This window comes from Gopherus flavomarginatus, chromosome 5 (assembly GCF_025201925.1).
Source record: "Gopherus flavomarginatus isolate rGopFla2 chromosome 5, rGopFla2.mat.asm, whole genome shotgun sequence".
In the NCBI taxonomy this organism is placed as follows: Eukaryota; Metazoa; Chordata; order Testudines; family Testudinidae; genus Gopherus; species Gopherus flavomarginatus.
The window spans coordinates 153,671,254-153,687,680 of record NC_066621.1 but is presented as its reverse complement, the minus strand read 5'-3'; the positions used below and the strand labels follow the sequence as shown (position 1 = coordinate 153,687,680).

The following is a 16,427-nucleotide window of genomic DNA, read 5'->3' as shown; positions in this document are numbered from 1 at the left end:
TCCTCCCCGGGGGCGAGTGGCTTTCTCCAGCCCGTCGGAACGATGCTGCGGGCGCTTCACAACGAGAGCGGAAGCTTGACAACCCGCCCAGGCTAGATTAGAGCCCTGGGGGAAGAGGAAGCCGAAGCCACAGGCGAGCGAAGATGCCTGGTGTCAGAGCGCGAAACCTTCCGCGGAGGTGGCGGGCTGCCGAGCGAGCCGCGCACGCAGGCTGATTGGACGGACGAGTCTCTGCCTGGCGGTCCAGCCCCGTTATCCCGAGCGGCTCGGGAGACATCGCGGAGAACTGGAGAAACAGCGGTAACGGGCGAAGCCACGGCCGGGAGGCTGCATCGGGCCATGGGAGCGGGGGCTGGTTATGCCTCCCATGGACCTCCCGGAGTTTTGCCTGGGGTTTCCCGCGGGACCTCGCCCTGAGTCCGAGGGCGGCTGTGGCTGGAGCCGGCCACGCGTGGGTCCCGGAGCTCCGGTGAGCCGAGGAGACAAACGAGCCGGGGCAGAGCGGCTGCCAGAGCCGGGGACCCGTGGTTCGCCCGCAGCCGGGCGCCGCCGCCTCCCGGGCGGGTCTGAGCCCCAGCGCCCGGCCGCTGCCCGGGGGCCCCTCCTAGGCTGCACCTGGCCGCCCCGTCGCTGCGTTTCCCGGACACCGTCCCGCAGCGGCAGCCCCCGCTCCCCAGCCACCCCCGCCTTCCCCTCCGCGTCCGGCGCGGGCTGAGCTCCCGGACCCTCCTGGGCTCTGCCGCGGAGCCGGGCTCGCCTCTCGCTCCCCATGGACGCCGACGGCTACCGCTGCCGGCACAGCCGCGCCATCCAGGGCGGCGAGTCGGCGCTGCCCGGCTCGCTGCTCTTCAGCGCCGGGCTGCTGGGGAACCTGCTCGCCCTCTTCCTGCTGGGCCAGCAGCGGCTGCGGCGCGGGCGGCCCCCGCGGGCCTCCGCCTTCTACCTGCTGGTGAGCGGGCTGGCGGTCACCGACCTGCTGGGCAAGTGCCTGCTCAGCCCCATGGTGCTGGCGGCCTACGCGGGCAACCGCAGCCTGAGCGAGCTGTGGCCGGGCGGCGGGGAGCCGGGCCGCCTGTGCCAGCTCTTCGCCTTCCTCATGGCCTTCTTCGGGCTGGCGCCCACGCTGCTGCTGCTGGCCATGGCCCTGGAGTGCTGGCTCTCGCTGGGCCACCCCTACTTCTACCGGCGCCACCTCCGGCGCCGCCGCCGCGCCGCCGCCCTGCTGGCCCCGGCCGCCGCCGCCGCCCTGTGCGCCCTCTTCTGCGCCCTGCCGCTGCTGGGCTTCGGCGCCCCGGTGCAGTACTGCCCGGGCACCTGGTGCTTCATCCGCATGGCCGGCGGCGGCGCCCCCGCGCGGGGCTACTCCGTGCTCTACGCCAGCCTGCTGGGCGCGCTGGTCCTGGCCATCGGGCTCTGCAACCTGGCCAGCATGCGCAGCCTCTACCGCATGGCCCGCCGGCCCCACCGCCGCAGCGGGCCCACCGCCGCCCGGGCCCCCGCCGCCCCGCGCATGGAGGAGCTGGACCACCTCGTCCTGCTGGCCCTCATGACCGTCCTCTTCACCGTCTGCTCCCTGCCCCTCATCGTGAGTACCGGCCGGGAAGGGAGGGGGGAATTATCGGGTAAGGCCCCGATCCTGTAGGGGGCCCGTGCGCCCCACCCTAACTGTGGCCATCCTGATCCCAAGGGCCGTCTTCCCACTGACTTCAATCCGCGGGTTTTGGGTCCGGCTGGAGTAACATCTCCCTCGCCCCAGTACAGCCGTACACCGTCCTTGTCCCTGGCCCGCAGGCCTCACCCCTGGCCCTAGTCTAGAAGCACTGGGCAGTGGGACTGGTGCTTGTAGGGGCACCAGGCAAACGGGAGGGCTGGGGCGCTGTGTACCATTCAGGGGGCCCACTGCACTCCTGCCTCTCCACCTGCGGGGGTTATTCTGTACCCAGGGCTTGCCACTGGGGAACACATGGGTTTAAAATCACATCCACCCTTGCAAATCAGTTGTGAAGGGGCCTATTTCGAGGGGACCTTTGGAATGGGGGCTTTCAGGTGCACCCAGGCAAACAGGGTTTGGGGACACACCAGTCCTGCCACCACTGGGCCACTTTATTAGCCTGTGCAAGCCCAGTGAAGTCAAAGGAACTACACCAGTGGGTAAGCGGTTGCCCACCACACCCACCGAAAGGGGATCAAGGCTAGGGACTAAAATCCTCTCCCTGCTCATGTTACTGGCCGGGATTTCCCATCCTGATTCCTCTACCCCCTTTAGATTCCTCAGGAGGGCAAAATGGGGCTGAAAACTTAGTACCACTGCCCCGGTGTTAGTGGTGGTCAGGATGAGTGGGGCAAACCCCCTGTACGTACGCTTGCTGCAGTGAACGAATGCAAGGGAGTGAGTGCAGATAAAGTCCCCGTAGCTCTAACTAGAAGGATGCGGGTAACTTGTCTTCTGGACCTGATCACTTTGGAGGCATTGTTCTTGGGCGAGGAGGGCGGACAGAGGCACATGGGCTGATAAACCAGTGGAAGGCGCTGGGTGCTGTTGAAAGCTGACCAGGGCAGCAGTGACGGAGGAGGGTTAATTGTTTACCTCCCTGCAACCTGAAATAGATGAGTGGACCAAGTCTCTGTCTCTGGCACTCCTGCTGACAGCCACAGCCGAGATACCAAGGGCTGAGCGGACAGGGACATTGACCTACCCTCTCAGCTCTGCCGTCCATGCTGAGCCGTTTCTGGGGGAGCAATCTAGCATCTTTCCACCAACACTAAAAACTTTTTAAGAGCAGACAAAGGGGAAAAATAGAGTGACATGGGCATCACGAGGTGCCCGGAAAGATTCTCCTCTTCAACTGTGGGTATGCTCTCACAGTGACCTTAAAAATGACACTACCTTGCTCCATTTACTCTCTAAGCTCCATGTCTTGCTTGCTTGAATCAACTAAGAAACTCCCCAGTTACTCATAAAACAAGGGATGAGTAAGGAGGTGAACCCCTTGCAGATTACACTGTGTCATGGTTATTACCCCGCAGACTGTAAGACACTTTCACTACAGAGACAGTCATTAGAAACAACTGCATGTTTACAGTGTTACAGAGCCAGGACAGCAACTCTTGCAAGCTGCCCTTTTTCTCAGGCGCTGTCAACAAAGCTGACAGCAAAAGCTTTCATTCCAGAGTCACACTGTTGCGTATGACATATGAAGTATAAACAAGGCAACCTGACTTATGATCAGGGAGATTTTGTGCTAAGCCCCAGAAAGATCCTATTTTGATGAGTACACAGCGAAGTTTAGTACAAAGTTACTGGCCATTAACCAACAAGGAACATCAGTGTTTGTGTATTTCAGTCACTTTTCCACCCGTACACACAGTTTATAGGAGACTCAAGTCTGTTCAGGCATGTGCCCAATGTATTAACATTGTGAAAAATCTGAAACCTTTAGTCAGTCATCATTCACCTTCCACAAATCATTCAAATCTTACCACGTTCTCCTCACACGCACCTGATTTCTTATGTGAGGGAGGTTTTCATGTCCTTCTTTCTAAACATTATCCATTTTATTGATACATGTCTCCAGCACTGGATAACGCTCTGAACTTGATACAGCATTTTGCAGAAGATAGTTGGCTGTGCTAACTTAAGAACTACTCCTGCAAACAGTTATGAAATGGGCCACTCTCCTTACCACTTCAAAAGTTATTTTTCCTCCCTTGGTATCCTGCTGTTAATTGATTTGTCTCGTTAGGCTGACCTCACACTTGGTAAGGTAACTCACATCTTTTCGTGTATTTATACCTGCTCCTGTATTTTCCACTCCATGCATCTGATAAAGTGGGTTCTAGCGCACAAAAGCTTATGCCCAAATAAATGTGTTAGTCTCTAAGGTGCCACAACGACTCCTGGTTAGTCAGGCATTAGGTTACTTGTGTGAGTGCTCCCATATACTGCAATGGGGTTTAGGGACACTCATATTTTGCTGTCCCTAAACCTCTGACTGCCAGAAGCTGAGATTAGATGACAGGGGATGGATCACTCGAGAAGCTGCCCTGTTCTGTTCATTCCTTCTGAAGCATCTGGCACAGGCTGCTGTTGGAAGACTGGATACTGTGCTAGATGCACCATTGGTCTGACCCAGTACGGCTTTTCTTCTGGCATTATTCGTATGAGTAGGGTTACTACTCAGGATCATATGGATTTAAATAATCAAGCCCTTATTTTCTATTCACAACTTCACTTGTGTAAAGTGAAAACTGAAAACTGGCTTAATTCAGTGACCTATCTCATCCAGATCCATCACGTATCTTAATACTGTTGTATATACGAAAGTGGTTTGGAGGGGAAAAAGCCATTAAATCAAAATGCAGTTACATTAGTGGTGACCATTAGTGCAGCTTAAGACACCTCAATATTCAAAATTCCTTTGTCAGTGATTTACAGCTACAAAATCAAAACTAATCATCTGTGAGATCCTAACCACAAGAAGAGACTTTGGGGCTGAATTTGGAGGAAAAGATGCCAAAGAAACAAACCACATACACAATTTTAAAAGGTTTTATGTGGCTGGAAATACAATCTGGTAGATTTTGTACCTTTAATATGCTTCACCCACCTCCCACCCCAGTCACCCCTCTTTAACTCAGAGAGGTTTCTTTTTTTTTTTTTAAAGCATAATTTTGCAGGTAATCATTAGCCCTTTTGTTTCATGCTACAAGTTTTGAAGGAAAGCATTATTTTAAAAACAAAAGGAGCATTGTGCTTGGAAGAATAGGTTGTTACCTATCATGCATAACAATTTTTTTGATCTGCCAAAAAGTTAGTATATTTTTGGGGAGAGGGGATGTGATGCCACTTTGCATGAGCTGTGGTCCGGTTTAGTCAGTCAATTAGATTTTGCTACATACGTCAGACTAAAGTTTAGGATGTGCAGAGATGCATCTTTTAGCACCCAAACTACATTCTGGAACCTGGCCATATCACATATGCCATGGACTCCTGTGCAAGATCAGACGGAGTGTCGCAACTGATTTCGTCTTATAATCCGCAAACAGCTGGGGCAACATAAATAAGCATCCAAAAGCATATACCCCATTGACAAAGCTGTTAATCAGCCAAGGATAGCGGCTTTTATATTTCACATTCACAGGTGAATAAGCTGCACCTCCACTACACAGCGGATACAATAGATAGGACAAATATTTCATAGCCTGGGTATCCTATTCCTCAGTTCTCTTTTCAGATTCATCGTATGCCCCAAATGTATTTACTTATAAAATTGAAATGGACTCAGCACAAAACAAAGAATGTTAAAGGTTTGCTAAGACCACAAAAGAAAGAAAACGCACAGCTGAGGATCTTCCAGTATGCCCTATGTCCTTATCGATGTGTCTGTGTGTTGTTAGACCCTAATTGTAAACATCATTGCTTTTGTGGTCTTGTGTTAGCCTGTTAATGGGAAACCCTTTCAATGGGGTTTTTAATACATACATTTATAGCGGTTCTCCAAGACAATAAACAGTGGTTAAGTGCTGTATTTGTATATGGACTTTCCTATCCTTTTTTAGAAAAGGAGACAAACATACAATGTGTTGTTCCAGCTGAATAATACAGGTGAGATAAGGATCTTGTAAGAGAGTTCAGGAGTTTTGTTTTTAAAATACGTGTGCATTGCAAAGGGGAAAACATTCTGCTCCAAAGTATTGTTATGACCCCATGATCCAAGTTGTCAGAGAAGTTTTAGCAGTCTCTGGGCAGAGAAGATAAAGGCCCTGAGCTGCAGAAAAGTACCATAATCTCTCCTTCAGTATGAACAGTGACTAACGAAATAGAGCATGAATCTGAATCTAGTGAAAGTAAAGAGTGGGCATTGTCTGTGTCCCATAAATAGTGATTATTACATTTACAAGGGAAAATCAACGCCGCATACCAAAACTAAGCCAAAGAAGCACTTTGGGGCATGCATATGCTTTCGTGTGTTTACATGTGTTTTCGTTTTTCTCACCCACTATCCATTATTATTATTTATTTGTTTTGTGGTCGTTCCTAGGAGCTCTAGTCATGGGTCAGGGTCCACAAATGTGCTGCACAAACACAGAACAAAAAGACAAATGTCTGCCCAAAGAATTTACAGTCTATGTACTTAGAATCATAGAACCACAGGGTTAGAAGGGCTTTTTTAGAATCTAATCCCCTTCTGTGTATCCCATCTACACTACACTTCTGCATCTCACCAGGAGATCACATGCCTCTGCAAAGTAAAATAAAATGACAACTAGACTTTAAAGCTAGTTAGGCACCCATCTGTACCATTAGGCACCTAATTCTCAGTGAGAGCTAGGCATCTTTGAAAAAAATCTCACTAGGTGCTTCTCTGTATCCAAATGCTTTTAAAAATCTGTCCCTAGACTACGATGCCAGCCTCCAGTCCAGCTCTGCCTGATTCTGATCACATTTTTGCCACAGAAAACTCTGAGCAACTCCAACAAAGTCAATAGAGTTATCCAGGATTTACTCTGAGGTGGCTGAGGGTTTGTCTACACATGGAGCAATATAGGAATAGCTATTCCAGCGTAATTCCATGCGAAGACAAGCCCTAAAACCATAATGGAACTCAAAGGTGATACATTCCTGTGTCCACAAGGGGGCACTCTTACTGCACAGTAATTATCGTAATACTAAAATGTGCTGAAAACCAGTATTTTATAGATGATGACTTCATAGTTAAAATGGTGTGTATTTTTTAAAGCAACATTTAAGTTTCAAATAATTCAATGTTGCAAATATTTAGTTACTATAAAAACAAGAGAAAAGGTGGGTGAGGTGATATCTTTTGTTGGACCAACTTCTGTCAATGAGAGAGACAAGCTTTCCAGCTACACAGACCTGAAAAGGAGCTGTGTGTCAGCTCGAAAGCGTCTCTCTCTCACCAGCAGAAGTTGGTCCAGTCAAAGATGTCCCCTCATTCCCTTCGTCTCTCTAATATCCTGGGACCAACACGGCTGCAACACCACTGCATATAAAACCCAGCACATTTACGGTTATGGAATAGGTACATTCAAGGAAAGTCTCAAAAGAATAGGCTTCATTTTTCTTTCACATCAATTTTCCACCAGTGTTGTTCCATTAATTTCAGTGGAGTTACTCCTGATTTACACCAATGTCAGGGAGAGGAGAATCAGGTCCAATATGTTCATTTATGTAGGAATGAAAAACAGTCGCACCACCTGCCCATCATCTCTTTGAGATTTTTGCCCTAACAGTTTTTCCAATCCCTAGATTGGAGGCACTACAACATTTTGACTCTTTGTAGTCTCCAGTCTGCCACGGTCTTGCACAGAGGGATTATGCAATGATCAAAATTCAAAAAGCTATTTTAGCTGCCTGCCCAGAAAGCTGTTGCATGCCACAGAAGCAGACCAAAGATGACATAACATTTTACACATCCGGGGGAAGAAATGAATCCAGCCTTAACTCTCACCCAAGAAGCATCATTATGAATTCTTTCAACACGTACATCACTGGATTGTTTTTATAAACACAGTCTGCGATAAATGTACCTTAAGGATGGATATGCGGAAAGAGTTCATTGAACTCTTGCAGAAAGTGTTTCTACAAGCACTCTCACGTAGCCTAGAAAGGGTTAATGCTAAGTCGGGCCCATATGCAAAGTTTAAGGCCCCCTTTCCAAGGTTTTGCTCTCTTCCCTCAAAAATGTTCTCAGATGGTTCAGCCGCGGACCAATAGTTGTCTGCAGAGACCTGACTAGACACACGCGGCTAGCTCATCCTCCTCATTTCGATTGCCTAAGTGTTTGCAGGATTGGGACCTCACCTTGCTGTTTAATGCAACCAGTGATGGGATTTCCTGCTCCATTAGTAATTCCATTTGTCAGAGGATTCTCCAGATCAGTGGTTCTCAAAGCCAGTTCGCCGCTTGTGCAGGGAATGCCCCGGCGGGCCGGGCTGGTTTGTTTACCTGCTGCGTCCGCACGTTCAGCCAATCGCGGCTCCCACTGGCCGCGGTTCGCCGCTCCAGGCCAATGGGGGCTGTGGGAAGGGCGGCCGGCACATCCCTCGGCCCGCACTGCTTCCCACAGCCCACATTGGCCTGGAGTGGTGAACCGCGGCCAGTGGGAGCCGCTCTCGGCCGAACCTGCAGACGCAGCAGGTAAACAAACCAGCCTGGCCCGCCAGGGGCTTTCTCTGAACAAGCGGTGGCCTGGCTTTGAGAACCACTGCTCCAGATGACCTAATTCCAGAGCTCAGGTTTTGCCACTGCAGAGACATCTCTTTGCGCTGCATCAGAAAGGAGGCTGTTTCCTTCCCCAGCTGCACTGTGTTCCTATGTTCTGCCATGTTTTCTAACACTAAATAGTTCCTTCTATGATCTCTTTCCCGGTAGTTATGTTTCACAGAGATGGGGCCTGATCCTCCTTGCCCACCAGGGAAAAATAAATCACAGTTAACTCGATTGAAGTTAAGAGAGTTACGTGAGTGTAAAGTGAAAGAATCAGGGCCATCATGCCTTTCATTCAAGCATTCAAGTCTTCACAAATGTAGGTGCTATTATCTCGTATGTTAGGGACACCCTCAGCCTCTGTCGCAGGACCAGGATGTGGCAGTCATGCCGTGTGGTTGGAGATTCCTAACTGATGCAGCAAGCCTGGCTGGATCAGACCCAGGTTACCTGGAACGAGTCAAGGCAGGGACAGGTGCTGTCACAGCCATGGGCAAATCAAATGCTTTGAGCAGCTGGGGAGTTGCTGCTGCTGCTGCTGGGCTTAAGAGCTGGTCAGCTGACTCTTCCCACAATCACGGCCCGATCACCCTGTCCCAGCTGCTTTGCACTGCACTGCTGGGGATCCCAGCGTGGTATAAAGCGAGTGCAGCTTACTGGACGTCACCCACTCCCCTCAGCCATGTGGGACACGTGCCAGAGTACACAGCATGCTGCCTGATCCTTGGGCAGAGGAGCTCTCCTTAGGGGACTGCTCCAATGGCCATTACGTGGAGCCTTCCTTAAAGCTGCCTTTAGTTATGCTGAAGACTGTTTTGTTTCCTGGCGGCGCCAGGATCAGAGGAATGCAAAGGTTGCTTAGAGCCACCTTGCCCTCCCCAGCTCAATCCAGCTGAAAAGCTAGCCCGGGGAAACTGAGGCGCAGATAGTTTGGAGAAACCAGTTTATTTCCATTTTAGGAAGCAGCCTTTACACATCCTTTAATTTGGCACAAAATTCATTCACATAGGAAGGGCAAAACCGTCCTCTCAGATCTGCATGTCTGCTGATGACATCCAAGCCTGTGACACCAGGGCCTGAAATAGAGATTGAATGGGGGTGTCGATTAGTAGCCAACGCACAGCCAGAAATATGGGCCCCTTCTTACCTCATGCTAGTGCAACGCCATGATTTCAGTGGCACCAGTCTTAAGAGATGGAGATCAAAATCAGGCTGTTTTCCACATGAAACATTTAGTTTATCAAAACCCATCTGTGTTAGCCTTCAAAGGTAGTCCCATGGACCTTATCTATAATCCGCCGAGCACTCTTGTGCTCCCCTGCACACCAGCTACTGAGTCTGTAAGTTGTTAAACAATGAAAGCATATAGGGCCAGATCCTCAATTGGCACCAGTGGGCATCGCCCCATCACCAGCTGAGGATCTGGCCCATGAAGTGTAATGACATGCCCAGAAACTATTATTTTGTTGCCTGATCCCAGATTGTTTACTGACCGATTCATCCGCCTGCCCAGTTGGTGTTAGTTAAGTTTGATGTCGATCTAAGCGAAGCGCAGGCTCAGAATGAAACATGCTGATTCAGTGCTGGAAAGCAGTCGAGTACGATAATTGCATGTAGGGCATTTACTCGAGTCATTAACGAAGTGCTATACTTTATAATAATTAGATCTTTTTATGTAAAACAGGTCCGTGCTTATGTGGGAGCATTTGCCGCTGACTTTAATGAAAAGGCAGATCTTACAGCCCTGAGGTTTATATCTGTGAATTCCATCGTGGACCCCTGGGTGTTCATCATTTTCAGGACATCAGTTTTTCGCAAGTTCCTTCATAGGGTTTGCAGAAGACTGAATTCTAAAAAAGCCGCAACGCCTCGGCTTCTATGAACTAGGCACCAAAGCTGCAGGAGTGAAGAGCTTTCTGCTTTCTTTGGTAACTCGAATTGAAGGAATATTGTTCCAGTAATTGTTTACATAATCAAACTGATCACACTAATTATGCCAAATGTGATTGTGACACATGGCTCTTCTAGAAACACTGTAAGAAAATATAAGACTGTATTGTGGGGAAGGTGAAGTGCCTTAGCCGCTCTGCTGTGGACATGCAGTACGGAGCAGAAGCATTCCTCCGTTACTGCATTTTTGCCTTTCCTGGCACAGACTGGAACTGAAAGTGAGTCATGTGAGTAACAGTGAATCTTACGACGTGACAGCACTCCACTTCCCAGAGAACTTTGTAAAAAGAATGTGTTTGTGGTATAAAGTGCTGCTCTCTGATCTTCGGGCCCACCTGATTCTCCACTCCTATCAGAGTACAGCCCCGATCCTGCAAGGTGGGCCCCATTGCCTTTGGGGGTTCCCATTGATTTCAACAGGCTGCAGGCAGACAGACGTGTCTACCCACAAGGATCAGCTTGGAGGAACAAGGGCTAAATCAGGAATCACCAAAGTCTGATAGGGAAAAATAAAACTCTTCATTTTTAAAAGAAATAAAAGCAGCGTACAGTTTCTTGTAGCTGCCTCCCCACCCCAATAAATTGATCTTGTCATCCAGTAGCCAGATAGTATCCAATGCACAGTACATACAGCGTCAGACCCAGCAGCAATGATTCTCTGGGCTTGTCTGCACTGTCGAGTCAGCTCCAGGTATAACTCAAGTGCACACACAAAAACCTCTAGCCTGCAGTGCTTGAACACAAGCAGTTGGCCAGGCAGGGATGGGTGGGCTGACCCTCCAGTGCTGCTTCCCTTCAAGCTAGCAAAGCTATTTTGTGCTGCTAATACAAAGGCTCTGTGCTGCTGCAGTGTGATGGCTCTTGCTGGGGCTAGTAGATAATGCTCTGTGGTGAGGATGAGCCCTTTCTCCTGCCTTAGATTTGCACACAGAACTCCTGCTGGTATTAGAGACAAGGGGAATTCTTTGTGCAGAACTCCTGCAGTACCCAGCCCCAAGGGAACCTGCAGAGATCTACCCCATGAGCATATCAGGGTGGGAAGGGACCTCAGGAGGTCATCTAATCCAACCCCCTGCTCAAAGCAGGACCAATCACCAGACAGATTTTTACCCCAGTTCCCTAAATGGTCCCCCTCAAGAACTGAGCTCACAGCCCTGGGTTTAGCAGGCCAATACTCAAACCACTGAGCTATCCCTCCCCTCCCAACTTTATTCCTCTGAGTAGTCCATGAATAAAGTTACGCAGGGGAGGGTAGCTCTTTGCCAGGTTGGGTCTTAAGACAGTAAACAGGCTTGCGGTGGAGTAATGCATTTACATTTATATGCTACAACCGTTCAAGTGCTTTAACTATTCGCTGGGGACAAACAAAGGCTGAAAAATATATCTTACAAAGCGACATCATGTTGCATTGTACGGTTTGTTCAATAAATTATTCTTTAGCCAGCGCTGAGATTTATACCTAGTTCGTGATTTCCATTGTTTGGTCAACAAACGTCACTGATCTTTTGCTTTAACAATGGAAGTTTATGCTACCTGGCTGGGAATTATTGTTCTTACCTGATGCATTTTAGAGGGGCCCTCTCCAAGGCATTGTACAACGTTGACAAGTTAGGGTCAGGTGAGTCCAATAGCTAGTTGGCTCACTGCAATTATTTTAATACTATCTGTATGGCAAAATTACTTGATGATTCCCGTTCTGTTCATTCCCTCTGAAGCACCTGGCATTGGCTAGATGGACCTTTGGTCTGACCCAGTATGGCCATTCTTATGTTCTTAAAATAAGCAGCAATTTGATGAGCAAAGGCCCAAATGCTCAAAATGGGAGCAGCTGGGGGAACAGAAAGGTCATTTAAACAGGTTTGGTCTCCTTCTGTGTCACATATATAACTGCCATTAATGCTGATGCGAGTTACAGACATGTATCAAAGACAGAAACAGCCTTACAGGAATATTTAGAACATGAGACCATGCAGGTATTATTGTGGTCCCTGTCTGGTAAAGGGTCTGTTTCAATCCGTGTTTACTCGGCTAATCTATACACAGGTGCAGTCCGGTTTTACTGTCGTATCATGTGATATTTATTCTGCTATATCTGGGCTGGAGTGAGAGTTTTTACAAGGAAGAAACCTGTGCAAATATTTATTGTAAAACTTTGTACCTTAAAGGAAGAAACTTGATGTAGCTGTTTCACAACAGGCTGGGGAAGACTTGTCACATTCCCATAGTCTACGAAAGATTGTGCTTGGCACGCATTCCAGTAGGAGACTTCCAGGGCCTCCCCTCCACCCCAGGCCGGAAGAAAGTCTATGTTTGTCTAGGGCCCAGCGATGAGATAATGCAGCCCTGGTGGTGACCCACCTAGAATCTACCCACACCCCACTGGCAGGTCAGGACACACTGTTGTAGACAAGCCCTCTTCAGGTGGTACTTTCCCCTTTAAGTGCGGAACCAGTGCCCCAGAACAGAGACGGTGAGCCCTAGTGGATTTAGAAATGATTAAAGGAAATACATCCACGGTTACATTAGATAAGGGATATAAACCATTTTGCTTCAGGGTATCTGCCAACTACTAATCTGCCTGGGATTAGGAACAAGCTTCTCCAATTATCTGTTAATTGTACACTGCGAGGTTTCTTATTTTCCTCTGATGTGTCTGATAAAAGCCATTGGCAGAATCATGAGACTGGAGTAGACGGTCCCTCAGCGATCTGGCGTTTTCCTTCCTGTGTTTGCGTGACGTTAGAAGACACAAACCAGAGGTACTCAAAGATCTATGAGTAGCGCCCTACCAAATTCACGGTCCATTTTGATCAATTTCACGGCCAGAGGGTTTTTTTAATTGGTCAATTTCACATTTTCAGATGCTTACATCTGGAATTTCACCATGTTGTAATGGGGGGTCCCAATCCAAAAGGCACCCGGAGGTGTATCTGATCTCTCCCCAAGAGTGGCCATGCAGGGGAAGGACAAGTCTTGTCTCTCCCAGCCCAGCCGGGAATCGCAACTAGGAGTCCCCAGCAGCACGGGGGACATAAGATTTCATGGGGATGGGTTATTTCCCATGAAATAGGTAGGGCCCTACCTGTGGGACTTCTTTAAATGCAGGAGTGTAAAACTAGGCCAACATTTTCAAAGCTGGGATGCTAAAGTAAGGCTAGCTCCCTACGTCCAGATTTAGACACGGAAATAAATTTGCTGGTTTTCAGAGGTGCTGGGCACGCACCGCCTTTAACTGACTTCAGGAGGACCACTTGAAAATCTGGCTATTTAGTTAGGTGCGGAAGTATGGAGTTAGGGACCTCTCTCTATCTCAGGTATTTAGATGGCCCCGATCACCATCGGCTCCGAGCACTTTACAGTGTAATGTATTCACCCTCACAGCATCCTTGTGAGGTAGGCCAATGCTATGATCCCTATTTTACAGATGGGGAACTGAGGCACAAAGGGCTAGGGCTACAAAGGGATTTAGGCACCTACCTGCTACTTTAGCTGCCTAAGTCCAAAATTTCGATCATCAAAACCTCCAGCTCAGCTGTCGCCTAACCCCCTATGTTCCTGCTGACAAAGTCCCCTAACACTGCCGGTGGGCACACAGTCAGCTGCCTACATTCTGATACCCCAGTCAGGGCTAAGCCCGTCGGGATTCACCAATGAGGCATCCTCCGGCCTGTCTCGCCTGGCAGGGCTGATCCAACTCATGTGCTCTGAGGCAGCTCTTCAGGCACCTCCCTCTGAGAATTTGGAACAATTCCCAATTTTGGCTGCCTTAAAATGGTTCATTTTCAAGCAGGCCTAAAACCCCTTTTGATTGCCGAACGGCTTTGGAACTGCATGTGTAACTTGCATGTGGTTTTATCCCTATATTGAAACTGTTCCTCATTTGTTCAGATATATGTTTGGGGTTATTCACGATGAGTTTGTTTTATTGTAAAAGCTCCCAGAATACTTAGGTGGGCCAGAAACGGCCGTCCTGCCACAGACAAAACTCCTGTTGAAGTCAGTGAGGTTTTTTTTGGTGCACTGAAGCTCGAGGGGCATTTTAATTGGACATATGACTCCTCTTCTCTGTTGCGTTGTCTTTCTGAATGTTTCAGAGTAGCAGCCATGTTAGCCTGTATCCGCAAAAAGAACAGGAGTACTTGTGGCACCTTAGAGACTAACAAATTTATCTGAGCATAAGCTTTCGTGGGCTACAGCCCACTTCTTCAGATCCATAGAATGGAACATATAGAGGAGATATATATACATACAGAACAAGATGGCCCATTTCAGACAGTTGACAAGAGGTGTTAAGTATCCTCACACCTCTTGTCAACTGTCTGAAATGGGCCATCTTGATTATCACTACAAATGTTTTTTTTTCTCTGCTGATAATTGCTCATCTTAATTAATTAGCCTCTTAAGAGTTGATATGGCTACTTCCACCTTTTCATGTTCTGTATGTATATATATCTCCTTCCTGTATGTTCCACTCGATGCATCTGAAGAAGTGGGCTGTAGCCCACGAAAGCTCATGCTGAAATAAATTCGTTAGTCTCTAAGGTGCCACAAGTCCTCCTGTTCTTTTTGCTGAATGTCTCAGCTTATTCGTAAAATCACTCGTCTTTCTGAATGGTGTCTCGCATTCCATCCTAGAAGTGGCAGCATTTCACCAATTGGTGAAATAGGAGTGGATCCTGCAAACCCATCAAGTATAGTATTTATAGTTTCATTGAAATCTGTGGGTCTTTGTACAGCAATGAACACTGTGATCAGTAGGAAGGGTTTGTAAGGTTGGGCACCAAGGGGTGCAGTCCTTCCTGCTACAAGATGCACTCAAAATGTAACTTTAAAGACAGGACCAACTCCAAGTTTTTTGCTGCCCCAAGCAAAAATAATTTCCCACGACCCCCTGGCCCCACCCCAACTCTGCCCCTTCCCTGCCCCATTCCAACCCCTTCCCCAAATCCCCGGCCCCGCCTCCTCCCCGGGTGCACCACATTTCCCCTCCTACCCCTCCTGAGAGGGAGAGGGGAGAAGTGGAGCGGCGGCATGCTCGGGGGAGGAGGCGGAGGTGAGCTGGGGTGGGAGCGGTTCCTCTGCGGCCCCCCCCCCGGGTTACTTCCTGCAGCCCTCCCCGCTCTGCAACTCACCTCCGCCCAGGGACGGCTCCCAGCTTTTTGCGCCCCAAGCTGGAGTGCCGCCGCTTGGAAAGTGCTGCCCCAAGCACATGCTTGGAGCGCTGGTGCCTAGAGCCGGCCCTGATTAAAGAGGACTCCAAAGAGACAGATTTTTAAGACTGCTGTCCCGATGGCCTCCAGGGCCTCCCCCGGGGCCACTGCTCTGGCCGCACCTGGGACGGCTGCTGCTCAGGTGCTCCCCAGGGCCAGCAGTAGCCAGTGCAGCTGGCCCCGGGGCCACTCCAGCAGCGATTGTGGAAAAGTCACGGAATCCGCGACCTCCATGACAGAATCGCGGCCTTAGTTATCAGCCATAAAACTCCAGTCTAGCTTGAATCCTGGGGCTTAGAGTTTCAGGCCAGAGCAGATTGTTACTACCCCAAACTTGGGAAAAATCAGCGTGGCAATTATTAAATGGCACAGATGGTCAATGATGAACTAAGCGCCCGTGCTTAGGATGAAAACCTGGCGGGTGCTGGCTGGTGGAACAGCCACCAAGACCGCACAGTTCTTGAGGGCAGCAAATCCTTAATCATAGTGTAAGGTCTGCCTGGGTGTTCCACAGGAGTCGATTAAACCCTACATGCCCTGGCGGTTCTTTAGTGTCAGTGCAAGATGATTCAGGGGCCGAAGAGAGGCCAGCAATAGATACAGGGTCTGAACTAAAGCTTGCTGAAGTAATTGTGATTTCAGTGGGCTTTGGATCAGGCCCTCTGTGAGAACAGAAATAGTGAGACCCATCAAGAGCGATCACTGCATCTGTTTGTGCACTCCGCATGCAGTTGTGAAGTAACAGGTACATGAGTGGTGTGGAGAAAGTGAATAAGGAAATATTATTTACTTGTTCCCATAATACAAGAACTAGGGGTCACCAAATGAAATTAATGGGCAGCAGGTTTAAAACAAAAAAGGAAGTTCTTCACACAGCCCACAGTCAACCTGTGGAACTCCTCGCCTGAGGAGGTTGTGATGTCTAGGACTATAACAGGGTTTAAAAGAGAACTGGATAAATTCATGGAGGTTCAGTCCATTAACGGCTATTAGCCAGGATGGGTGAGGAATGGTGTCCCTAGCCTCTGTTTGTCAGA

General features: G+C 49.1%; 1 protein-coding gene across 1 annotated transcript; it reads left to right on the top strand.

Annotated features, from left to right (window-relative positions):
• Positions 1-769: 769 nt before the first annotated feature.
• Positions 770-11,621, top strand: PTGDR (prostaglandin D2 receptor). Its single transcript, XM_050954734.1, has 2 exons — positions 770-1,585; positions 9,915-11,621. Exons 1-2 carry the CDS (start codon positions 770-772, stop codon positions 10,110-10,112), a joined length of 1,014 nt encoding a protein of 337 aa, XP_050810691.1. The 3' UTR covers positions 10,113-11,621.
• Positions 11,622-16,427: the final 4,806 nt, after the last annotated feature.

Bases quoted from the DNA above. Each gene is read 5' to 3' on its own strand.
- PTGDR (XM_050954734.1), top strand. From the start codon at position 770: ATGGACGCCGACGGCTACCGCTGCCGGCACAGCCGCGCCATCCAGGGC. The intron at 1,586-9,914 runs GTGAGTACCGGC...TATGTAAAACAG, and splicing joins TCTGCTCCCTGCCCCTCATC to GTCCGTGCTTATGTGGGAGC.